The 22,302-nt window shown below is 51.3% G+C and overlaps 1 protein-coding gene and 1 pseudogene across 1 annotated transcript; one reads left to right on the forward strand and one right to left on the reverse strand.

Annotated features, from left to right (window-relative positions):
* Positions 1-51: 51 nt before the first annotated feature.
* On the reverse strand, positions 52-22,226 carry C1H19orf44 (chromosome 1 C19orf44 homolog). The gene is made up of 8 exons (XM_055541999.1): positions 22,125-22,226; positions 15,645-16,389; positions 13,326-13,632; positions 8,652-8,725; positions 6,893-7,313; positions 4,397-4,492; positions 2,624-2,790; positions 52-520 (listed from the first exon to the last, which is right to left on the reverse strand). Exons 2-8 carry the CDS (start codon positions 16,386-16,388, stop codon positions 419-421), a joined length of 1,911 nt encoding a protein of 636 aa, XP_055397974.1. The 5' UTR covers position 16,389; positions 22,125-22,226; the 3' UTR covers positions 52-418.
* Positions 17,816-18,336, forward strand: LOC129624305 (60S ribosomal protein L12-like; annotated as a pseudogene).
* Positions 22,227-22,302: the final 76 nt, after the last annotated feature.

A 22,302-nucleotide genomic window follows, 5' to 3' on the forward strand; every position in this document is an offset into this window, starting at 1 on the left:
CAGAAGCGTACTCAGGCTGAGGAGGGCGGAGGTGCGTCCTGAGTGCACTGTCTGAATTGTGGAGTTGGGTCGGAGCTCTGCCTGGGTGTCTCACGGGGGTCCCGAGCATGGACGCGTGGCCCTGCTCCCTTGTTAGTCGAGGGGGCTCTTCACCCCCACCGTCTCCTGAGCCTGAGAAGCCAGCACCTGCCCCGGTGGAGCCACTCCACGTGGCATCCCCTGGCGTGCTGGCATCCCCATCCTGTGCGCGTGGTGACAGGCTCCACCTGGTTCCCCTTCGCTGGCCTGTGGTGTCCTCTCCCACGACAGGCACACCAACAAGACGGCTACTCAGCTGGAAACGATGAGCACCCCAACCACCGAACACCCCCTGGGGTCTCGGGGGTGAGTGTCACGTCCGGCGTACGGGACCAGCTCCTCAGGTACTCGAGCCCATCCCTCCTGGCACTCCTAGCTCCTTCTTCACCTCCTGCAGGGCCTCCTCCATGGTCAGCAGGGCGGGCCTGTGTTGTCTGATGTACTGTGGGGCAGAGGACACAAGGAAGCATCACCACTGCTGCCTCCGTGCACTGAGGTCCTGGGTCCTGGGGATGGCACCTGTCTGTCTCCAGGGGCTAAGAGGAAGAGGGGTTGTGGTAAAGGGGACAGGGGCAGGGCTACCCGGCTGCCCAGAGGATACAGGCTGGGGAGAAGGGCTCGGGTGCCACCCTCAGGGTATGGGCCTGGAGCAGAGCAGGCCACCAGCCACTCAGGGGCTGTAGGCAGAAGCAATCAGATCACTTCAGCTTGCATTCAGCTAACACGTCCAACAGCGGAACAAGTTCAAGGACCCCTCAGGGGTGCCATCAGCCAAGTCCAGAATGTGGGAAAGTGGGACAGCCTGTTTTCTTCCAACCAATAAACTTTAAGGAAACGAGGTGGGGAAGGTGGGGTGGCCTGTAAGCAGCGGTTCTCAGAGTGGGCCCGTGGGAGGAACACCCACTCCCAGGCCCACCCTACCGCCAAGGCAAACCAGGTGGTCAGGCCTTCGGGGGTCTCATTGCTCAGGGCTGAGAACCTCTGCTATATATATAGGTTGCTAAGTCACTTCAGTCATGTCCGACTCTGTGTGACCCCATAGACGGCAGCCCACCAGGCTCCCCCGTCCCTGGGATTCTCCAGGCAAGAACACTGGAGTGGGTTGCCATTTCCTTCTCCAATGCATGAAAGTGAAAAGTGAAAGTGAAGTCGCTCAGTCATGTCCGACTCTTAGCAACCCTATGGACGGCAGCCTAACAGGTTCCTCTGTCCATGGGATTTTCCAAGCAAGAGTACTGGAGTGGGGTGCCATTGCCTTCTCCGATATATATAGGTTAGGAGTCTAAAAAAGTACTGAGTAAACTTGATGTAGGACTCTGGATACACATGAAGAAAATAGGAATGAAACGTACACCTTTTATGAGATGAGTGAAAATTTGAACACTGGACACCTAATAATGGTAACTGAGAAAAGTCAGTTTGGTTTTGGTATTACAGTGGTATTGTGATTATTAAAGTCCTTATTCTTAAGAAATACGTACTAAAATATATGTAGCTGAAATGCTAAAAATGAACAATTCATATAGTAGGATGCCATTTCTATAAAGAAACACCTGTCACATCACGTATAACACTACACCTGTTCTATATATTTTATACGTTGTATAGGATACATGACATGATATTGTACACATGCTGAACAGTTTATATATTACATAGGAGAAATCTAAAGGATATATATCAAGCTGGTAATATTTATCCCTGAAATTATGGAGAACTTTATAAGTAACAGATCTCCAACAGGATTTTTATAAAATAATGTCTTTTTGTCATCGGACAAGAAATGAATTTTGCAGGGGAAAAAGCGAGATGAGTGTGATATCCCCTGAGCGCCAGCCCTCAGGACTGGTGGCTCTCAGGAAGGGTCTGTGGAGGGGCAGGGCCCTCACCCAGGAGAAGGGCACCTTTGCTCTGATGTCACACGGCATCCCTGCCCCAGCCCTGCTCACAGCCAAGGAGAGAAAGGGGCTCCTTCGGCCAGGACCAAAGGGGGCTTAGGCCCCAGCATCCCCAGCGCCCCAGTTTGAGCCCCGGAAGTCCCCTGCCCCCTCCCCTCCATGGAAGTGGGAGCCCGGGAAGCCCCCTGCCCTCTCCCCCTATGGAAGTGGGAGCCCGGGAAGCCCCCTGCCCTCTCCCCCTATGGAAGTGGGAGCCCCAGAAGCCCCCTGCCCTCTCCCCCCCATGGAAGTGGGGGTAGCGCTGTGGTCACCTCTTTGGTTTGAGCCCTGGAAGCCCCCTGCCCTCTCCCCCTATGGAAGTGGGAGCCCCAGAAGCCCCCTGCCCTCTCCCCCCCATGGAAGTGGGGGCCCCAGAAGCCCCCTGCCCCCTCCTCTCCATGGAAGTGGGGGCAGCGCTGTGGTCACCTCTTTGGTTTGACCCTGGAAGCCCCCTGCCCTCTCCCCTCCATGGAAGTGGGGGCCCCAGAAGCCCCCTGCCCTCTCCCCACCATGGAAGTGGGGGCAGTGCTGTGGTCACCTCTTTGGTTTGATCCTGGAAGCCCCCTGCCCTCTCCCCTCCATGGAAGTGGGGGCAGCGCCGTGGTCACCTCTTTTGTTTCCTCCAGGGTGTGGTAGTGGAATGAGTCTCCGTCCAGGGAGCGCAGGAGGGACGCGTGCAGGTGCCGGCTGGCCTCGATGAACTGCTGCGTCAGGCTCAGCTGCTGCTTCAGCACATCATTGAGTGCGAACACGGCCGGGCTGTATGCAGTCAGGGCTGCCATCCCGGCTCCAGGTCAGTTGTCAGCCCCTGGGACCCCAGCCCCCAGCCCTCGCTGCACCTCCCGGCCAGCCCTGCACCCCAACCCCTCAGCTGTGGCAGGATGCTCTCCACAGGTACTGCCCCTCCGGAAGCGGCAGCCGCCTCGCCTCATTATGTGCCTTTCTGCTCAGCGGTAGATGAACTGCGCTCTCTGACTTGTGTGTGGGTCTCACACCATCGGCCCCGAGGCACCATTGGAAGCCTCAACCTCGGTGTCCAACACAAGGGAGGAAGGCCAGCGACGTGGCTCTCCAGACAGTGCAGCCTCATGGTGTGGGTCTAACTCTCCTGAATTGTACACTTCAAAATAAGGAAGAGGGGAAATTTAACACTTCGTATGTTTAAACATGTGGGGCTTCCTGGTGGCTCAGCAGTAAAGATCCACCTGAAATGCAGGAGACGGGTTCTATCCCTGGGTGGGGAAGATCCCCTGGAGGAGGGCATGGCAACCCACTCCAGTATTCTCGCCAGGAGAATACCATGGACAGAGGAGCCTGGTGGGCTGCAGTCCATGGGGTTGCAGAGTCAGACACAAGTGAAGCAACCGAGCAGGCACGCATGCATGTTTAAACATGTAATTAAAATAATTTAAAATGCAATTAAGATAAAATTTTTAGGGACTTCCCTAATGGTCCAGTGGTTAGGGCTCTGAGTTTCCACTGCAGAGGGCACGGATTTGATCCCTGGTGAGGAAACTAAGATCCCACATGCCACATGGCATGGCCAAAAAATTTTTTTAAATATTTATATATAATTTTAACAAAATAAAAGTACAATTAAAAATAACTGTGATGGTTAAAAATGATCATTACTAAAATAAAAAAGATCATTACTAAGACTATACTCATGGAAAAGTCACTGAGGTCAATTTTATGTTTAAAAAAAGGATGAGGGTGTTTTTTTTTTAAGATATAAACATTTTACTTATAACCAATACATTTTAACATCTTCATCTTCTAAAAATGGTAAGAAAATTGAAGTGGTAAGAAAAAGAACAGGTTCCAGACGCCCCCTGGCTTCTGTCGTGTGAGCCATCAGTGGCCCCATGGGGACCTGGCACAGACTGGGTTTCCTACAGTGACCATCACCTCTTCACTGGCACCTTCCTCTCACCCCAGGCTTGGCGGGGCCTCCCCAAGGCCCCGTGACCCCTCCACACTCAGCAAGAAGGCAAGGGCCGTGTCCACGGGACTGGCCACTCAGCACTGGCTGAGCGCCTGCTGGAGGAAAGCAGCTATGAAATCTGGAGAGACGGTCTCAGAGGGAACACACAAAGATGGCCCCGTCAGGGCAGGAGGCTTGCAGTATGTACCTGCCAACCTTCCTGTTTTCTCCAACATGGGTGTCCTATTGCAAGACAGACAAGGTTCTGGGACACCCAGTCTGTCATCTGGGAGCCCAGAAATTGTGGCAGTTACCTGTGGCTGTGACCGTCCCACCAACAGATTCTCCAAACCCAGCACCTAGGAGTGGCCCTACACCTCCAAGGGTGGACGTGAAACTGCAGGTAAAATGTGTCCGCTTCACCTAAAGGGACCCACAAGGTGGGCTGGGCTGTTACCTTCTATGGCGTCTGCACTGATGACATGGCTGGCGATGGGTGCTGGGTCCACATAGGCACCTCCCAGGGCTGGTCCGATGGCCGCCACGCCGGCCGCTGCTCCAGACACACAGGGGGAGAGGTGAGTGGGCAGAGTCCAGAGCAATGAGTTTCTCATCAACAGGTAAGATGCTGAAATAGGCTATGTGAGTCTGTCTTTTTCTCTTTCTGAATGTGATGGCCACTCTCCTTGCTTTTTTTAATCTTTCCACTTCTTAAAGTTTCCCCAAACCTGCCTCCATCTTTCTGGTAGGTTCTCCTTGTTCAATACACAGGTCAGGTGAGCTGGCTGAAGCAGTCACTCAGCTCAGGGCGGCTGCCCTTCCCTGGATGGGCCCTCCTCTGACAGCCATTTGTGAGCTTCAGATGTTCCCTGGACTCTTAACAGGCTGATTTATTTAGGCTGCCTTTTTCCTCCCTCCTTTCAATGTCAGGCCTAATCTAGGAAATCAGCACCACTGATGTTTTACAAAAGCATCTCTAAATTGCAAAGAAGGAAACAGACATGTGCCCATTTGCTGCCCAAAGGCTCTGTTGCAAGAAAGGGAGCAGGAAGACATGGGCAGGGACTCAGGTTTCTGAGTCACAGAGCCAGGGTTGAAAATCCTCTTGAACACCTTCCAGTGATTCAGCTGGGCCCATCTGACTGACCTGCCTCCCTGCGAAACACAGCAGTCACACCCCGTGGCCAGGTGCGAGGTCTGGACAGAAGTATCACGAAGCCCCAGATCCAAAGGAGCAGATCAAGCAAGAACCGCAGGGATTTCCCTGATGGCCCAGTGGTTAAGAATCCACCTTCCAAGGCAGGTTCAATCCTTGGTCTGGGAACTAAGTTCCCATGTGCCATGGGGCAACTAAGCCTGAGTGCTACAACTAGAGAAAAACCCACCTGCCTCAATGAAGAGCCCATGCACTGCAACAAAGACCCAGCGCAGCCAAGATAAGTAAATTTTAGAAAGCAGGAATCGCACCCCAGCGCACAGCCCGGGAACAAGCTCTGTCTGCATCGTGGGTGTTGTCTAGATGAGTGGTCCCCAACCTTTCTGGCATCAGGGGCTGGTCTTGCAGAAGACAATTTTTCCACCAACTGGGGTGGGGGTGGTGATGTGGGGGGACAGTTTGGGGATGACTCAAGCGGAGAAGGCAATGGCACCTTTGCCTTCTCCAGAACTTCCAGTACTCTGAACTTCTTTCCAGTACTCTTGCCTGGAAAATCCCATGGACGGAGGAGCCTGGAAGTCTGCAGTCCACGGGGTTGCTAAGAGTCGGACACGACTGAGCGACTTCACTTTCACTTTTCACTTTGCATGCATTGGAGAAGGAAATGGCAACCCACTCCAGTGTTCTTGCCTGGAGAATCCCAGGGATGGGGGAGCCTGATGGGCTGCTGTCTATGGGGTCACACAGAGTTGGATGCGACTTAGCAGCAGCAGCAAGCGCATTATGTTTGTTATGCTGCCGCTGATCAGACAGGAGGCGGAGCTCAGGCGGTAATGCGAGTGATGGGGAGCAGCTGTAAATACAGAAGATGCTTCGCTCACCTGCTCACCTCCTGCTGTACAACCAGGTTCTGAACAGACCACAGACCCATCGTGGTCTGTGGCCTGGAGGTTGGGGACCCCTGGTCTTGACGAGAAAAAGGAGCAGCGCGTGTGTGCATGCAGTTGCTTCAGTCACGTCCGACTCTCTGCAACCCCATGGACTGTAGCCCGCCAGGCTCCTCTGTCAATGGGATTCTCCACGAGTATACTGGAAGGGGTTGTCATGCCCTCCTCCAGGGGATCTTCTCGACCCAGGAATCAAACCTACATCTCCTGTGTCTCCTGCATTCTTTACCTCCGAGCCACTGGGGAAGCCCCAAAACAAAGAAGGGGAATCACTAAAAGAAAGAGACCTTTCTGTCCACATGGGCCAATGCTGAGAACAAGAGAAATGATGAGCCGTGCCTGTTGCACGCCAGAAGGGAATCCACCAAACACACACGGCGAGTTCAGACCACCAGCTGGACCGGCGACGCAGCAGCTCTTGGAGCCGCCATGCTCAAGGACCCCAAAGCATCTGAGGATGCGCTGTCCTGGAAGGCGGTCCCTGTCACACCTGACGTTTTGGGCGGGGTCGCTCTCTGGGGGGGCCTTCCTGGCCACTGCAGGGTGCTGAGCAGCAACCCACCTCCACCTAGAGAGTCAGTCACCCACCCTGGCTGATGTCCCCTGGGGCCAGGATCAGCCCCGCTGACAACCACTGCTTTAGTTTTTAGTTTGAAACCTTTCAGCGTTTTGAAGCTTGGGAGACAGTGGGGAATACCCAGGGAGCTCCCCTTTTCTGTGTAAGAGGAAGCAGGGGCCTGAGGTCCCACCAGCTGGCTGATGACAGCCCAGGCCTCCTGGTCCGGGGCTCCTGCCGATTCCCGCCGCAGGCCTCCCCCTCCCTCCTCCGACCCTCGGGCCACATCCTTACCCTTAGCCCACTGGTAGGTGAAGGCAGGATCGGGCGTCTGCACAGCCATCTCCTTTACCACGACTCTTGGGTGTCCACCCCTGGCCCGCTTCTTCCGGGACTTGGGACTTGAGGGAGGGAGGTCTGACTTCAGACTTGCAGAAAATTCAGACCGACTGGCCAGCGTCCTGTTGGGAGACTCCTCTGAACGGGCTGTTGACTCAGATGCTGTGGGACTGGGGGATTTTTCAAAATCTTCTGAGTAAGTCGAGTTCATCGTGCTGGCTATAGGTTCTGGAGACGTTGGCCCCAGGCAACAAATGCCCTGGGGCTCAGGGGACGAGGCCGATGGCTCACTTAGGCGCTCGGAGATCTCGCTCTCAGAGGGGGGATCCCCTGCCCAGGGCCTTCTGCTGGATGCCTTGCCCCCCTGACCTTCTTTCTAAAATGAAGGATGGCAGAGGTAACTGGAAAGTATTTTTAAATGAGCAACACAATCAAAATACACGATCAAAATACCACTGCATTAGAAGTGAGGGCGCCCCAGGGACCCGGCAGGTGAGGGTCTACACGGTCCTTTCTAGATTTGGGCAGGCCAAGTATTGGGAGCAGAATTCTTGAAACCCTTCGGCATGAAGCTGCTGCACTTAACACTGATGGTGTGAGCATGTGTTAGCAGCAGGTGGGTGAAATATGTTGTGTCATTTTGGTTTTATTAAAACCTGTGCTGGGACTTCCCTGACGTTCCAGTGGTTAAGAATCTGCGCTTCTGTTGGAAGGGACACTGTTTCGAACCCTGGTCGGGGAACCCTGGTGGGGGAACCCTGGTGATCCTGCATGGCAATCCTGAATGCTGCACGGCGCTGATGGTGAGGTGGTTACTAATACAGCAACAATCACCACAGGGCGCTGGAGTAAAGACAGGTCAGCGCAGGAATTGCTGTGCAGAGGTTGAGGTGGGACCTGCTCTAATCGTCTGATACATTAAACAACTCCTCTCTTATCATCTTAAATCAGGGTCGCTGCACATTGACACGTTGCCATTCAAGACACAAATATTCCCTGCAGTGGGGGCCACCCTGTGCACTCTGGGCCACTGAGCGCCCTCTGGGCCACTGCCTACTTGATGCCAGGAGCACCCTGCACCACAGTTCCTGCTGCTGCTGCTGCTAAGTCGCTTCAGTCGTGTCCGACTCTGTGCGACCCCACAGACGGCAGCCCACCAGGCCCCGCCGTCCCTGGGATTCTCCAGGCAAGAACACTGGAGTGGGTTGCCATTTCCTTCTCCAACGCATGAAAGTGAAAAGTGAAAGTGAAGTCGCTCAGTCGCGTCCGACTCCCAGCGACTCCATGGACTGCAGCCCACCAGGCTCCTCCGTCCATGGGATTTTCCAGGCAAGAGCACTGGAGTGGGGTGCCATCGCCTTCCAACACCACAGTTATGACCACAATATTGCCAGACATTGCCAAGTGCTCCCAGGTGAGCATCACTGACCTAAATGAAGCACCATGGCTGCAAAACATTCTACATAAAGATCGAAAGTGAAAAATCAGTTCAGGGACTCCCCTGATGGTCCAGTGACTAAGACTCCAAGCTCCCAATTCAGGGGGCCCGGGTTCAATCCCTGGTCGGCAGACTAAGATCTCACATGCTGCAACCAAAGATTCCCACAATGAAGACAGAACATCCCGCATGCCGCAACTGAGACCCGGCGAGCCAGATTAATTAAATAAATCTTTTTTTAAAAAAAGAAACAAAAAATCGGTTCACTGTACTTACTTCCCATTCCAAGTCTGATTTCTCACTGACAACTGGAGCCAGGTCATCCAGGGATAAAATGTTTATTCTAAAATCTGTAATTAAAAATGTAACGGCAATATTTACTCATTTACTCCACAGGTATTGACATGCTGTTGAAGGAACTGGGCTAAGAGCTAGGGATGAGAAGATGCAAAAGTGCCCTCAGAAAGCTAGCCCAGGCATCTGAGCACTTTTTCTTTAAAGGGCGAGGTAGTAAGTATTAATAGTCTGGGCTTTTTCAGGCTAGTCTGTCTCTCTCACCATTGTTCAACTCTGCCCTTGTGATGATGGGAAAGCCACCAAGGACTGTGTATAAACAAATGAGTGTGGCTGTGTCCCAGTACAACTTTACTTATAAAAACAGGCAATGAGAAGGGCTTCCCTGGTGGTCCAGTGGTTAAGAATCCACCTTGCAATGCAGGGGATGCAGGTTCGATCCCTGGTCAGGGAACTGAGATCCACATGGCGTGGGGCAACTAAGCCCAGGCACTGCAACTACTGAGCCTCTGCCCTACAACGAAGATCCCGCACGTGGCAGCTAAAATCTGAGGCAGTCAAATAAATACATATTTAAAAACAGACAACGGGAGGATTCCCTGATGGTCTAGTTGTTAGGACTCCATGCTCTTACTGCCAAGGACCCAGGTTCAATCCCTGGTCAGGGAACTAAGATCCAAAACGTAGTGGTGGGGGTGGTTTAGCTGCTCAGTTGTGTCTGACTCTTTTGACCCCCAAGGACTATAGCCCATCAGGCTCCTCTATCCATGGGATTCTCCAGGCAAGAATACTGGAATGGGTTGCCATTTCCTTCTTCAGGAAGATCTGAAAAATAGAGAAGCAAGGAAAAAAAGAAAAACAGGCCAGAAGCTTCCCAGCCCCTGGCCTCCACAGAGCAGCTCACAGTGCAAAGAGGGAAGCGCAGTGGTAAGCGTGCTTGAGGTAGGAGGGGCAGGCCCTCCACTGGGAGAGGGCACCTCATCCTAGGTTCTCATTTAAAGCAAGTTAAGGGCACAGGGGGTCTTTCCCAGACAGTAAGGAATCTGTCGGCAATACAGGAGACCCAGGTTCAATCCCTGGGTTGGGAAGATCCCCTGGAGGAGGGCATGGCAACCCACTCGGTATTCTTGCCTAGAGAATTCCACGGACAGAGGAGCCCGGTGGGCTACAGTCCATGGGGTCGCAAAGAACTGGACACGAGTGAGTGACTAACACATTCGTTTCAAGCTCAGGTGAACTTCCACTTTGTGGTGCCAGCTAGCCAGCTGCCAACGCCTGAATGCCATGGGTGCGGGTTACTAGAAGAGGAAGGCTCCACGTAGTTCCAGTGCCCCAGCAGGTTTTGCCCCGTCAACATGTGGGCCTGCTCTTCCCCGGGAGGAGGAAGGCTGACGGGCAGCCAGGGTCAGGAGCAACTCCACCACATGGCTCACTTCATGACAAGCACAGAGGCTGGGTGTGTGTGATGCGAGGGGGACGGGGGTGTCCACCCTGCAGGGCCTCAAAACCCCAGCAGGTGCATGCAACCCCGGCTGAGTCGGGTGGACACTTGGCGGGGCCTCCAAGGTGTCTTAGGGGCTTCCATGGGGGGCGCCGAGCAGCCTGGCTGGCTGGAGGGATGAGCCTCCCAGAGGAGGCAGGATGCAGCCTGCAATTCCAGGAACAGACAGGGGTCAGTCAGCGGGGACAGCTGGAGCAGTGCCCACCACGCGGGAGGCACAGAGCTGGGGGTGAATGGGAGATGGAAGACCAAGCGGCTCACTCCTCCTGGAAAGGCTGCTGCTTCTAAGTCGCTTCGGTCGTGTCTGACTTTGTGCGACCCCAGAGACAGCAGCCCACCAGGCTCCCCCGTTCCTGGGATTCTCCAGGCAAGAACACTGGAGTGGGTTGCCATTTCCTTCTCCAATGCATGAAACTGAAAAGTGAAAGTGAAGTCGCTCAGTACTGTCCGACTCTTAGCGACCCCATGGACTGCAGGCCACAGGCTCCTCCGTCCATGGGATTTTCCAGGCAAGAGTACTGGAGTGGGGTGCCATTGCCTTCTCCTGGAAAGGCTAGCTGAGTGCAATCCCCAACGCCAGGCTGCCCAGCAACGTAAGACGGAAATGAAAACCTAGCTCAGCAGTTCAGTGCTAAGGGCTCACCCCGCCTCTGAACTCCTCTGGCACTGCCAGTTGCCAGCATGCCTGTGGCGTACAGGTCCTGGGATACGTTCACGGACAAGCCTCTGAATAAGCCATCACGGCTGGCTTGGGCCAAGGCACCGCAGGAGACCGCGGACTAGTAATGTTATTGTCACGTCGGCCAACCCTGCCTCTCACAGGCCCACCGTGCAGGCGGCCCTCCACGTGCGCTAGCTCGCTGTCATAGCCCTGCCCCACGCTACAGGTGAGGAAACCAGACACAGGGCCCGAGGCCGCGTGGCCAGAAGGCGGCGGGGCAAGCGTGTCCACCCCAGGCAGTGTGCTTGTTAGTCGCTCAGTCTTATCCGACTCTTGGCGACACCGTGGACTGTAGCCCGCCCGGCTCCCCTGTCCATGGAATTCTGGCAAGAATACTACAGCGGGTTGCCATTCCTTCTCCAGGGGATCTTCCCGACCCAGGGATCAAACCTGGGTCTCCCGCATCACAGGCAGGTTCTTTACTGTCTGAGCCACCAGGAAAGCCCCCACCCCAGATGGGCTGGACCCCACAAACTCAGACTTGTCTTCGCCACTCCTTGCTGCCTTCCTCTCTTGAAGCTGCATCTGGAGGGGAAGGTGGGGTCTGGACACAGAGGGGGCCCCTCCCGGCCAGCAGCAGGGGCTGAGGCGCAGCCTGGAGGGGCAGTCAGGGAGGGCCAGAACCCAGGTCTGGCGTCCCTGTTGGCTGTCATGTCGGCCAACCCTGACCCTCACAGGCTTCCGGTGCAGGTACGCCCACCGTCTCATCCACGCCCACCAGGCTGGCTAGGACACCCATCACCATTTCCTCGGGCCTGAAGATCCAAGCCAAAAGCAGTGACGTGCCACGTGGCATGCGTGGTGACCCCCGAGGGGACTCCAAGGGGGCTTTCGCGCACCCTCAGGCCCATCCCCCTGCACAGGGAGGGGACTTTGGTCGGCTGTGCTTCCCCTCCCTGCCCCTACATCATGGTGCCTTAGCATCTTGGAGTTTTTTCGGGGGTAGGATCACACTACTCAGCCTGTGGGATCTTAGTTCCCTGACCAGGGACTGAACCTGTGACCTTGAAGTGAAAGTGCAGAGTCTTAACCACTGGACCACCAGGGAAGTCCGCATCTTGAATATTTTGAGCTGCAGGAATCTGAGACACAGAAGGGGCTGCAAGGACTCCCTGACCTCCTCCAAAGCAGGTTGTAAGACCCTCAGGTAAGACTCACCTTCCCTTTACCTGGGGGAAAGGAGCATCCTTATGCCCAGGATGGGGGGAACTGAGCCACGCCCCACCAGCAGGTTTCGCTCCGTCTCCCCTCATCTACTCCTATCCTTTTTCTATCTCATTCTCCCAGGACTCTCCACTGCTCATCACACCTAGCAGGAGGCATGACCGTTCCTTTACGTTTTCATTTCCTTATGAAGGCTCCTGGGTCACATAAAACTTATATGAAATCTTTATTGAATCTCAGAATGCTTTTCTCCTGTTAACCTGTCTTTGGTTACAGAGCCCCAGCCGAGAAGTTAAAAAGACACATGGGAAAAACTATTTTTCCTCCCTGACCACTGATTCACTGGCTAAAGATCATCCTAGCACCTGGGAACTGGGGCCGGGGCAGGGCAGGTTTGCCTGTTTCTCATCCTGCTCCTGACACCATCGCGCCTGGCACCTGCTGGCAAACAGCAGGTACTCAACCCAGTTATTTAACTGGGTTTTGATGGCAAGGCAACTGCAGAGGGGAGAAATCCATGTTTTCTTTTTCTGCTCTTTTCTTAAATACATACGATATTAAAACTCATGCTGGGGACTTCCCTGGTGGTCCAGTGGTTAAAAATCCACCTTCGCGGCTATACCCCAATAGCAAATAAAAATTTTAAAAAGAAAAGATCTGGGGAGTTCAATAAAGAGAAGAAAAAAAAAAAAAGAATCCACCCTGGCTTCCAGTGCAGGGGATGCAGGTTCGATTCCCGGTCAAGGAACTAAGACCCTGGCCACTGCTACAAAGACCCAACACAGCCAAAAATAAAAAATAAATAAGTACATAAAAAATCATGTTGAATGATGGTGAAATAATAAAAATGTCTGTGACTGCTTAGAGGTTGGTTTCATTTTCTGCAATTAAAAAGGAAAGGAAATACACTTCTCTTTCACAACAAGGAAAACTTTCTCTCATATGAAGCTCGAGAAGGGTTTGCCTTTGCTCTGTCACTGGGCAGGGTCACTAGATGAAGACTTTAAAGAGAGAACAGGGACTTCCCTGGTGGTCCAGTGGTTAAGACCGCATTTCAGACACAGAGATGCAGGGGTCAGGGAACTAAGAGCCCACAGGCCCCAAGGGGAAAAAGAAATCTGACTTGGCCCCTCAACTAGGAAAGGGTGTGGAAAAGCCGAGGGTGCCTTGCACCCCTCGTGATAACACCCTGTGACCACCACGCTGGGGACCCTAAAGGTGGTCTCGCCCTCCCTGCCCAGGTGGCAGCTTTGCACAGGGACGAAGGTACCGTTCAGACTGTCATCGGCGGCTTCCGAGGGAGGCTCCTCCTGGGGCCCAGGCTCGCTCCTTCTCAGGGAGGATGAGAGCTCTTCGGCCCCCGCGGTCGAGGGCGCTGACTTCGCAAAGGCACCAGGGATGGAATGCGACACGGTGCGGGAGGCAGGCGTCTGTGGGGAGCGAGCTCTCAAGCCGGCACCGTGAAGGGACCCGTCTGCTGACCGTGAGGTTGACGGCCATGAAGTGGCGAATGGCTTTGAGCTGGGAAGATCCTTACTGGGCCGTGAAAGGGCTCTCGGTGGAGTTGGGATTTGACCCTACGTGGGCAGAAACAAAAGAAGGGAAATTAACCAAACATGCTAAGTCCTGATCAAGCGACATTGGGGTTGGTGGACAGTGTGAGGCCTCATGATGACTGTTACCGTTCTCAGCCCCTTTCTCTCTTCTCCCCTCATAAATAAATAAGAAATACTCAGAAATATTGCTTGGCTTTCAAATCGTGCCTGACTCTTTGCAAGCCCAGGGACTGTAGCCTGCTGGCCTCCTCAGTCCATGGGATTTCCCAGGCAAGAATGCTGGAGTGGGTTGCGATTTCCTTCTCCAGGGGATCTTCCTGACACAGGGATTGAACCCACAGTGCCTGCATGGTTGGAGAAAGAAATGGCGACCCACTCCAGTATTCTTGCCTGGGAAATCCCATGGACAGAGTGGCCTGGTGGGCTACAGTCCAGAAGGGTTGCAAAGAGTCAGACAAAGTTAGTCACAAGAGCGACTAAGCAAAATTGGCCAAAGCACCTCTACTGTAATTTCCCTTAATAACGAGTGTTGGTGAAGATGTGGAGGAATTGGGACCCTCGTGCAAAGCAGTGCGGCCACTGTGGGAATCAGTTTGTCTGTTCCTCCGTTAGTTACACACAGACTTACTACAGGACACAACAGTTCTGCTCCTAGGAAAAACCCAAAGAATTGAAAACAGGGACTCAAACAGATACTTGTAACACTATTCATAATTGCCAAAAGGTGGAAACATCCCAGACGTCCATCAGTGGATGAGTGGATAGACACAATGTGGTCCATCCACGCAATGGAATATTCCTCAGCCATAAAAAGGAATGGAGCATTGATGTATGCTACAATGTGAGTGAACCCCGAAAGCATCATGCTAAGGGAAAGAGACTGGACACAAAAGGTCACAGGTTGTATGATTCCACTGGAGAAATGTCCAGAACAGGCAAACCCACGGAGACAGAAAGCAGATTAGTGATTATTAGGGTTTGGAGGACAGGGAAACAGGGAGTGATTATTTGGTGCACGTGTCCGTGCTAAACCACTTCAGTCACGTCAACTCTTTGTGACCCTCTGGACTGTAGCCCACCAGGCTCCTCTGTCCACAACATTCTCCAGGCAAGAATACTGGAGTGGGTTGCCATGCCCTCCTCCAGCGAATTTTCCCAACCCAGGGATCAAACCTGCACCTCCTGTGACTCCTGCATTGCAGGCAGATTCTCTACCACTGAGCCAAGAAGGAAGACTGAGAGTAATCAGTAACGCTTTACTTCTGGGAGGATGGAAATGTTTTGGAAGGAGACAGATGGCAGTTATACAACATTGTGAATGTACTAAATGCCACTGAATTGTTCATTTTTAATAGGTTAATTAGGAATTTTAGGTTACAGGAATTTCACCTCAATTTAAAAAAAAATGGAAATGGAGCCTTCCCCAGTTAGTGATTCCCATGTGGTCCAACCAGCAAGCGGGCGTGGGTCACCGGTGGCAGCGGTCACGGCCGGGGCTGCCTCAGTCATACAAAGTGCCATCCTGCGGGGCATACAGTCACCAGCGCGCATGGTGCAAACCACCTGACGTGTCGGAAACCCGATCCCTTACAGAGCAGGCCAGGAGTGGGGCCCCGGGATTGGCTGAAACCCAACCCTTCCTCATCCAGCACTCTCGCAAGCAGCTTGCGGGTGATGGCGCTCCTCAAGACTCTAGTGCTATGACATAAAGGTACAAATGCAAAGTATTAATACAAACAAGTACAAAATAAATAAGTGCAAAATGCAGGGATGTCCCTGGTGGTCCAGTGGTTAAGAATCCACCTTGCGATGCAGGGGATGGATGCAGGTTCGATCCCTGGATGGGGAATTAAGATCCCGCATGCCACAGAGCAACTTCTGTCGCCACCTACTGAGCCCAAGAGCTCCAGAGCCGTGTGCTGGGACTGGAGTCCCTGCGCCACAAGGGAAGATCCCATGGGCCACACCTGAGACCCGATGCAGCCAGATAAACAAATAAAAAACAAAAATGGATAAATACATGCAAACCTTACCGAGACTAGTTTTGTTTCTTCTTTCTCAGTGGCTTTGCTGAAACCCTGATTGGCGGTTGTTTCTTTTTCCCCAGAAGATTCTATCAAGCTCCCCAGCAACTTTTTCATCTCCTCTTCATCACTGTCTGGCGAATCCAGTGTTCTAGGAGGCTGTTTCTCTCTGGGTCTTTGAGCATCCCTCTCCTTCCCAACCTGGGCTTCCACGGGTATCTTTTCCACCTGTGCTTCTCTCTTCTTTAGAAACCTACTGACCTTCCCACTCGGCATGTCTGTCTCAGGGACAGGAATTTCAAGGGCCTGTTCCTGGGAGGGTTGTCCTGCGTTCTGTGAAGAAAGGTCAGCCGTCCTCCTAGGGGGAGTTTCTTCAGCTCTGCTAGGGAGCCAGTCCTCGGATTCCGCGTCTGATGAATCTACCCGCACCTTCCGGTTCCTGATCTTGGTCTCTATCTGTGCCAGCTTCGTGAGCGCCGCGTTGGCCCTGACCTTGGAGGCAGTGGTTGACGGTCTACTTAAAGAGTGCCAGGGCTCGCTCCCCAGGACAGCGTTCTCTTTTGGCAGGAAGTGTTTTCCACCCAGAGTCTGGTTTCTTTTTAAAAATCTGCTGGGACCGGGTGCTATTTTGGTAAGACGTCTACTGATATCAGAGTTCCACATGTCCCCCAACTTTGAATCTTCTAAGGAAATATCTCTGAGGTCGCCAAAGATGTCACGCACAGGACGGCTGGGTTTTCTTATCGAAGCCATTCTAGGGAGTAAAGACAAAAAACGTAAGAATCAGAACACCTGATGTTCATACTGCCAGTTCAAATCTCTCAAGAGCTCCCACCACTTGGGACAGACCACATCCCCTTTTGCCCTCTGGCCAGAGCCGCCCCACCAAGCCCGATGACCACCATGAAAATAACACACCTGGGACTTCCCTGGTGGTACAGTGGGTAAGAATCCGCCTGCCGATGCAGGGGACACAGGTTCGATCCCTGATCCAGGAAGATTCCAGAAGCCACAGAGTAACTAAGCCCGAGCACCACAGCTTCTGAAGCCTGTGTGCCCTAGGGTGCGTGCTCCCCAACTAGAGAAGCCACCCCGATGAGAAGCCCATGAACCGCAACAAAGAGTAGCCCCCTCTTGCGCAACTAGAGAGCTCCCTGGAGCAGCGACTAAGACCCAGGGCAGCCAAAAAATAAATTAAAAATATACAAATAAGATACCTGGTATGTTACCACTGAATTACCTGGCAATTACACTGAATTGCCAGGTATTAAGTGACACATGTTACATATTAAAGACAAAAGTCAGCGATTCTCAGGCCCCAGCAGGAGCCCCAGTACTTCATTCAGAGCTGCTGTATGTCATTTAACCCTCACTTGACCCTGTGAGTTGGTTATTGTCATCCCTCTCTCATAGAAAGAGAGGAAGGAAATGAAGGCCGCAGCAGGTTAGATCCTGATCAGTGAGTTGCTGTTGTTGCTCAGTTGCTAAGTTGTGTCTGATTCTTTGAGACCCCATGGACTGCAGCACGCCAGGCTTCCCTGTTCTTCACTGTTTCCCAGAGTTTGTGCAAACTCATGTCCATTGAATCAATGATGCCATCCAACCATCTCATCCTCTGTCGCCCCTTCTCCTGCCCTCAGTCTTTCCCAGCATCAGGGTCTTTTCCAATGAGTCAGCTCTTCGCATCAGATGGCCAAAGTATTACAGTTTCACCATCAGTTCTTCCAATGAATGCTCAGGGTTGACTTCCTTTAGGATTGACTGATTTGATCTCCTTGCAGTCCAAGGGACTCTCAGGAGTCTTCTCTAGCACCACAGTTCAAAAGCATCACCTCTTTGGCGCTCAGCCTTCTTTATGGTCCAACTCTCACATCTGTATGTGACTACTGGAAAAGCCATAGCTTTGCCTGTATGGCCAGTGAGTAGCAGAGCCAAATTCAGAGCTTAGGCCGATTCCAAAGATCTCGCTCACCCCCAGAGTTCCTCACTGTCTCTCCAGCTGCCCCACTTCAACTCCAAGTCAGTCCTACTCCCCAGTCGCACCCCAAGTCCAGTTTCCTCCTTTATCCAAGTGTCCTCAGTTCTCTCAAAAAAAAGAGCTGTTGAGCTCTCGGCTTTTGGCTCAGAGGAGGCCAAGGTGCAACTTTCTTCAGTAGTCCCGAATCCGGGTTTATCTGACACCAGCCGCCTCCACCATGCCACCTAAGCTCGACCCCAACAAGATTAAAGTCGTGTACCTGAGGTGCGCTGGTGGGGAGGTCGGTGCCATGTTTGCCCTGGCCCCCAAGATCGGCCCCCTCGGTCTGTCTCCAAAAAAGGTCGGTGATGACATCGCCAAGGCAACTGGTGGCTGGAAGGCTCTGAGGATTACAGTGAAACTGACCATTCAGAACAGACAAGCCCAGATTGAGGTGGTACCTTCTGCTTCTGCCCTGATCATCAAAGCCCTCAAAGAACCACCAAGAGACAGAAAGAAGCAGAAAAACATTAAGCACAGTGGAAACATCACTTTTGATGAGATGATGTCAACGTTGCCTGGCAGATGCGGCATCGGTCTCTAGCTAGAGAACTTTCTGGAACCATTAAAGAGATCCTGGGGACCGCCCAGTCTGTGGGCTGCAATGTTGATGGCCGCCACCCTTACGACATCATAGATGGTATTAACAGTGGTGTAGTGGAGTGCCCTGCTAGTTAAGAACGGCAAAGGGAGAAGAAAAATAAAGGATTATTTGACAACCCCCCCCACCAAAAAAGAGCTGTTGAGAGCCTGCCTTGGTAGTCCAGTGGTTAAGACTCCACATTCCCAATGCAGGAGGCCCAGGTTCAACCCCTGGTCAAGGAACTAAGATCCTGCATGCCACACAGTGAGGCTAAATAAATAAAAATAGTTTTAAAAACTGGATGTACTATTTTTTTTAAGCTGTTTTTGAAACTCAATCTATATGTTTAATGAGCTCCCCAGAAATCTTATTTTACTTAGTGTAAGAACCTCTGCCCTGGGAGCAGGATTGGGGCTTTTGCACAGACACAGGCTTCCCTCTCCTCCCATCCTGCACAAAATGCCAGCCACGTGTTGTGTGTGTGTGCTAGCGTACATTTTTCTGGGGAGAAGGGCCTGAGTTTTCATTGTATTCTCAGAGTTCTCATGTACCCCGAAAGAATAGGAACAATCCACCGCAAGATTTACCAAGGTTTCAAAAGATTTTAAAGACTTGGGAAAAATACGGCATGGGTGGGTGTCTGCTGCAGGCCCTTTAGTGAACTTGGCAATGGCAATGAAAATGTGAAATGCACAGAACCAAGACCCCACAGTTCCACATCTGGGAATTTACCTACAATTACATTCTCAAAGTCACATAGAGATGTCCAAGGAATGTCTTGGTAGCATTATTTGTACTAATCAGAAACGGAGGCCCAGTGAGGTCCAGACAACCACAGGCACACAGTGGAATATTAGGCAGCCATTAAAGGAAGGGGGAAATCTGTGTGCATGACATCTCCAGCATAATGGTCTGTGAGGCAGAAAAGACGAGATGTAAAACCATGCCTCAGCTCCATACTGTTTGAATGGTGGGACTTGTCTGGTGGTCCAGGGATTAAGACTTTGTGCTTCCAATGCAGAGGGCACAGGTTCAATGTTTGATCAGAGAACTAAAATCCCACATCCTGAACAGCGCAGCCAAAAAAAAAAAAAAAAATACTGTTTGAATGTTCTACCAAGACTATATATGTTACTTTTATTAAAAAACAAAAAAGTACTGTGAGACCCAAAAAAGCCTTTTTCCCCTCTATCCACTTGGAAAACTACTTTATTAGGATTACCAGAATAAATAGAGGACAGTCAGTTATTTGAATTTCAGATAAACAGCAAATAATTTTTAAAAATTAAGTATGACACAAATATTTTTATGGTAAAAGCTAATGTTCTGAACATTTTATATGAAAAAGCATTGTGTTCTAAATATCTTCATATTAAAAAATTATTTATCTGAAATTGAAATTCAACTGGGTGTCCAGTATTCTGATTTGTTAAACTTGGCAACTCTACATCTTATACACCTTTCAAAGCTGAGTTCAAATATTTTGTGCTAGGCAAAGCATTTAACCCAGTCCCTAAGATTATGGACAAGAATGGATTATTATTTCTGTTTCTCTATTGTGCTTGCTCTCTTATCCCCATCTTAACAATTCATATACTAAAGAGTGCCCAGCATAGGCCTGACCACAGGGGTCAGTGAATTCCTAGTGGGAGCGACCCCGGTCAGGTTACTTAACCATTCTGTGCCTCAGTTTGGTCATCTGTAAAAAGGGAATAGCAGGAATCCTATGTTCAGTATGGGGCACAGAATAAGCATACAGTAAAATTTAGATAGCTGTCATGATGGTACTGGGGGACTTCCCAAGTGGCTCAGTGGTAAAGAATCTGCCTACCACTGCAGGAGATGCAGGTTCAACCCCTGGGTGGGGAAGATCCCTTGGAGAAGGAAATGGCAACCCACTCCAGTATTCTTGCCTGGGAAATCCTACGGACAGAGGAGCCTGACAGGCTATAGTCCGTGGGGTCGCAAAAGAGTCAGACACGACTTAGCAACTAAACAAAATGATAACAATGACAGTATTTGGACTACCTGCATAATGGGCTAAATTTTAGCTGCAAGGACATGGTGAAGGGGAAGTAGAAAGCACTGGAACAACATCAACAGCTATCTCTGTGAATATTTTTGTAGTTAAGGCTCCAGGCCATTCCGTGCTGGTCAGAGGGTAAGTCTGACCACCAGGCCAGGTTTTCTGGCATCTAGTTCTTCTGAAAGGTTTAAAATAAATTAAAAAAAAATTTTTTTTTTAATTTTTTATTAAAAAAAAAAAAGAGGGCAGAATTTCTCTGGTGGCCTAGTAGTTAGGATTCCATGGGGTGGGATTCAGTCCCTGATCTGGGAAGTGATATCCTGCAAGCCCCACAGATCAGCCAAAAAAAAAGAATTAAAAAAAATTAATAATGTTTAAAAGGGTAAATTTCATGTTATGTACACTTTACCACAACTAAAATAGATATGTATTTTTTAATTTTTTATTGAAGTATAGCTGATTTACAGTATTGTGTTAGAAACATGTATTTTTTGTAAAAATACATTGTAAACTCACAATTAAAAATAAACCAATAGGCAAAATACATGAACTGATATTTCACACAAAAAAATATACAAATGGCCAATAAGCATGTAATAAGATGCTCAACATCATCCATGAGGGGAATTCAAATCAAAGCCACTATGAGATCCCACTTCACACCCTCTAGAGTGACTGTAATCAAAAGTACAGAAAGGAACACGTGGTTGGTGAAGATGTGAAGATATTAGATAGAACCATCATACCCCTTGGAGGAGACTGTAAAAGGATGCATCTGCCAACCTGGAAAACAGTCTGGTAGGTCCTCAAAAAGTTAAACATAGTTACCATAGGACCCAGCAATTTCAATCCTATGCAGCCCAAGATAACTGAAATGGATGCAAATGTTGGTAACAGTTCTTATTCATAATACACAAAAAGTGGCAACAACCCAAAGAGCCATTAACTAGTGAATGGATGAGAACTATTCAGTAATGCTGCTAAGTCGCTTCAGTCGTGTCCAACTCTGTGCGACCCCAGAGACGGCAGCCCACCAGGCTCCCCCGTCCCTGGGATTCTCCAGGCAAGAACACTGGAGTGGGTTGCCATTTCCTTCTCCAATGCATGAAAGTGAAAAGTGAAAGGGAAGTCGCTCAGGTTGTCTACTTGAAAGTTATACAGTCGTGTCCGACTCCTAGCGACCCCATGGACTGCAGTCTACCAGGCTCCTCCGTCCATGGGATTTTCCAGGCACGAGTACTGGAGTGGGGTGCCATTGCCTTCTCCATTCAGTAATAAAAAAGAACAAATAATGATACACACAACATGCACACGTGTCAAACACACCACACTAAGTGAAAATACCAGATGATGCAAAAAACCACACACCCTATTATTCCAGTTACAAGGACTGTCCAGAAAAGGCAAATCCACAAACTCGCAAAGCCCATCGGTGGTTGCCTGGGACTGCGGGTGGTAGCGGGGATGGAGAGATACACTTGGGGTGACCCACAAGTTCGAAAGCTGGATGGTGGTGATGTTTGCACCATCTGGTAAATTTTTAGTAAAATAACAGGAATTGTAAGCTTAAAAGGGTGAATTGTACCGCATGTAGATGAGTTATCAATAAAGCTGTTAAAAGATAAACCAATTTTTGAAAATAGGGGCGCCCTTCAGACCAGCGGGTTGTTCCCCCAAGGCCTGGAGCGACCCACATCGGACCATCTCTCCAGTGCGCCTCAGACGGGGAAACTGAGGCTTGAGGCCCCTGAACGGCCCTCCCGCTGCCCGACCTACTCAGCTCCGGAGCGCGCCCCTTTTCCCTCAATTCCTCTCCCGAGCCCAGGCATCAAGCCCGGCCACCGCCCAGCCAACCCCGCCAACCTCCTCCCGCGAAGTCCTTCCGCGGAGGCTGCCGCCGCTCAAGGTAGAACACTCGTGCCAGAGGGGACCGTTGCCCTCGGCAATAGCGCCCTGGCGAAAGAGACTACATCTCCCGGGTCACCCCGCGCCCTGAGGACCAATAGCGCCTCAGATCACAATCGCAAGGCTTCATGGGAGT

The sequence above is a fragment of the Bubalus kerabau genome, chromosome 1 (genome assembly GCF_029407905.1).
Source record: "Bubalus kerabau isolate K-KA32 ecotype Philippines breed swamp buffalo chromosome 1, PCC_UOA_SB_1v2, whole genome shotgun sequence".
Taxonomy (NCBI): domain Eukaryota; kingdom Metazoa; phylum Chordata; class Mammalia; order Artiodactyla; family Bovidae; genus Bubalus; species Bubalus kerabau.

What these genes read in the sequence shown, in the direction of transcription:
- C1H19orf44 (XM_055541999.1), bottom strand. Translation starts at nt 16,388, where the DNA reads ATGGCTTCGATAAGAAAACCCAGCCGTCCTGTGCGTGACATCTTTGGC. An exon ending in AAGAAACAAAACTAGTCTCG is followed by an intron (nt 13,633 to 15,644) that starts GTAAGGTTTGCA and finishes CTGCCCACGTAG; the next exon opens with GGTCAAATCCCAACTCCACC. An exon ending in CAGTGCAGACGCCATAGAAG is followed by an intron (nt 2,791 to 4,396) that starts GTAACAGCCCAG and finishes CCGGGATGGCAG; the next exon opens with CCCTGACTGCATACAGCCCG.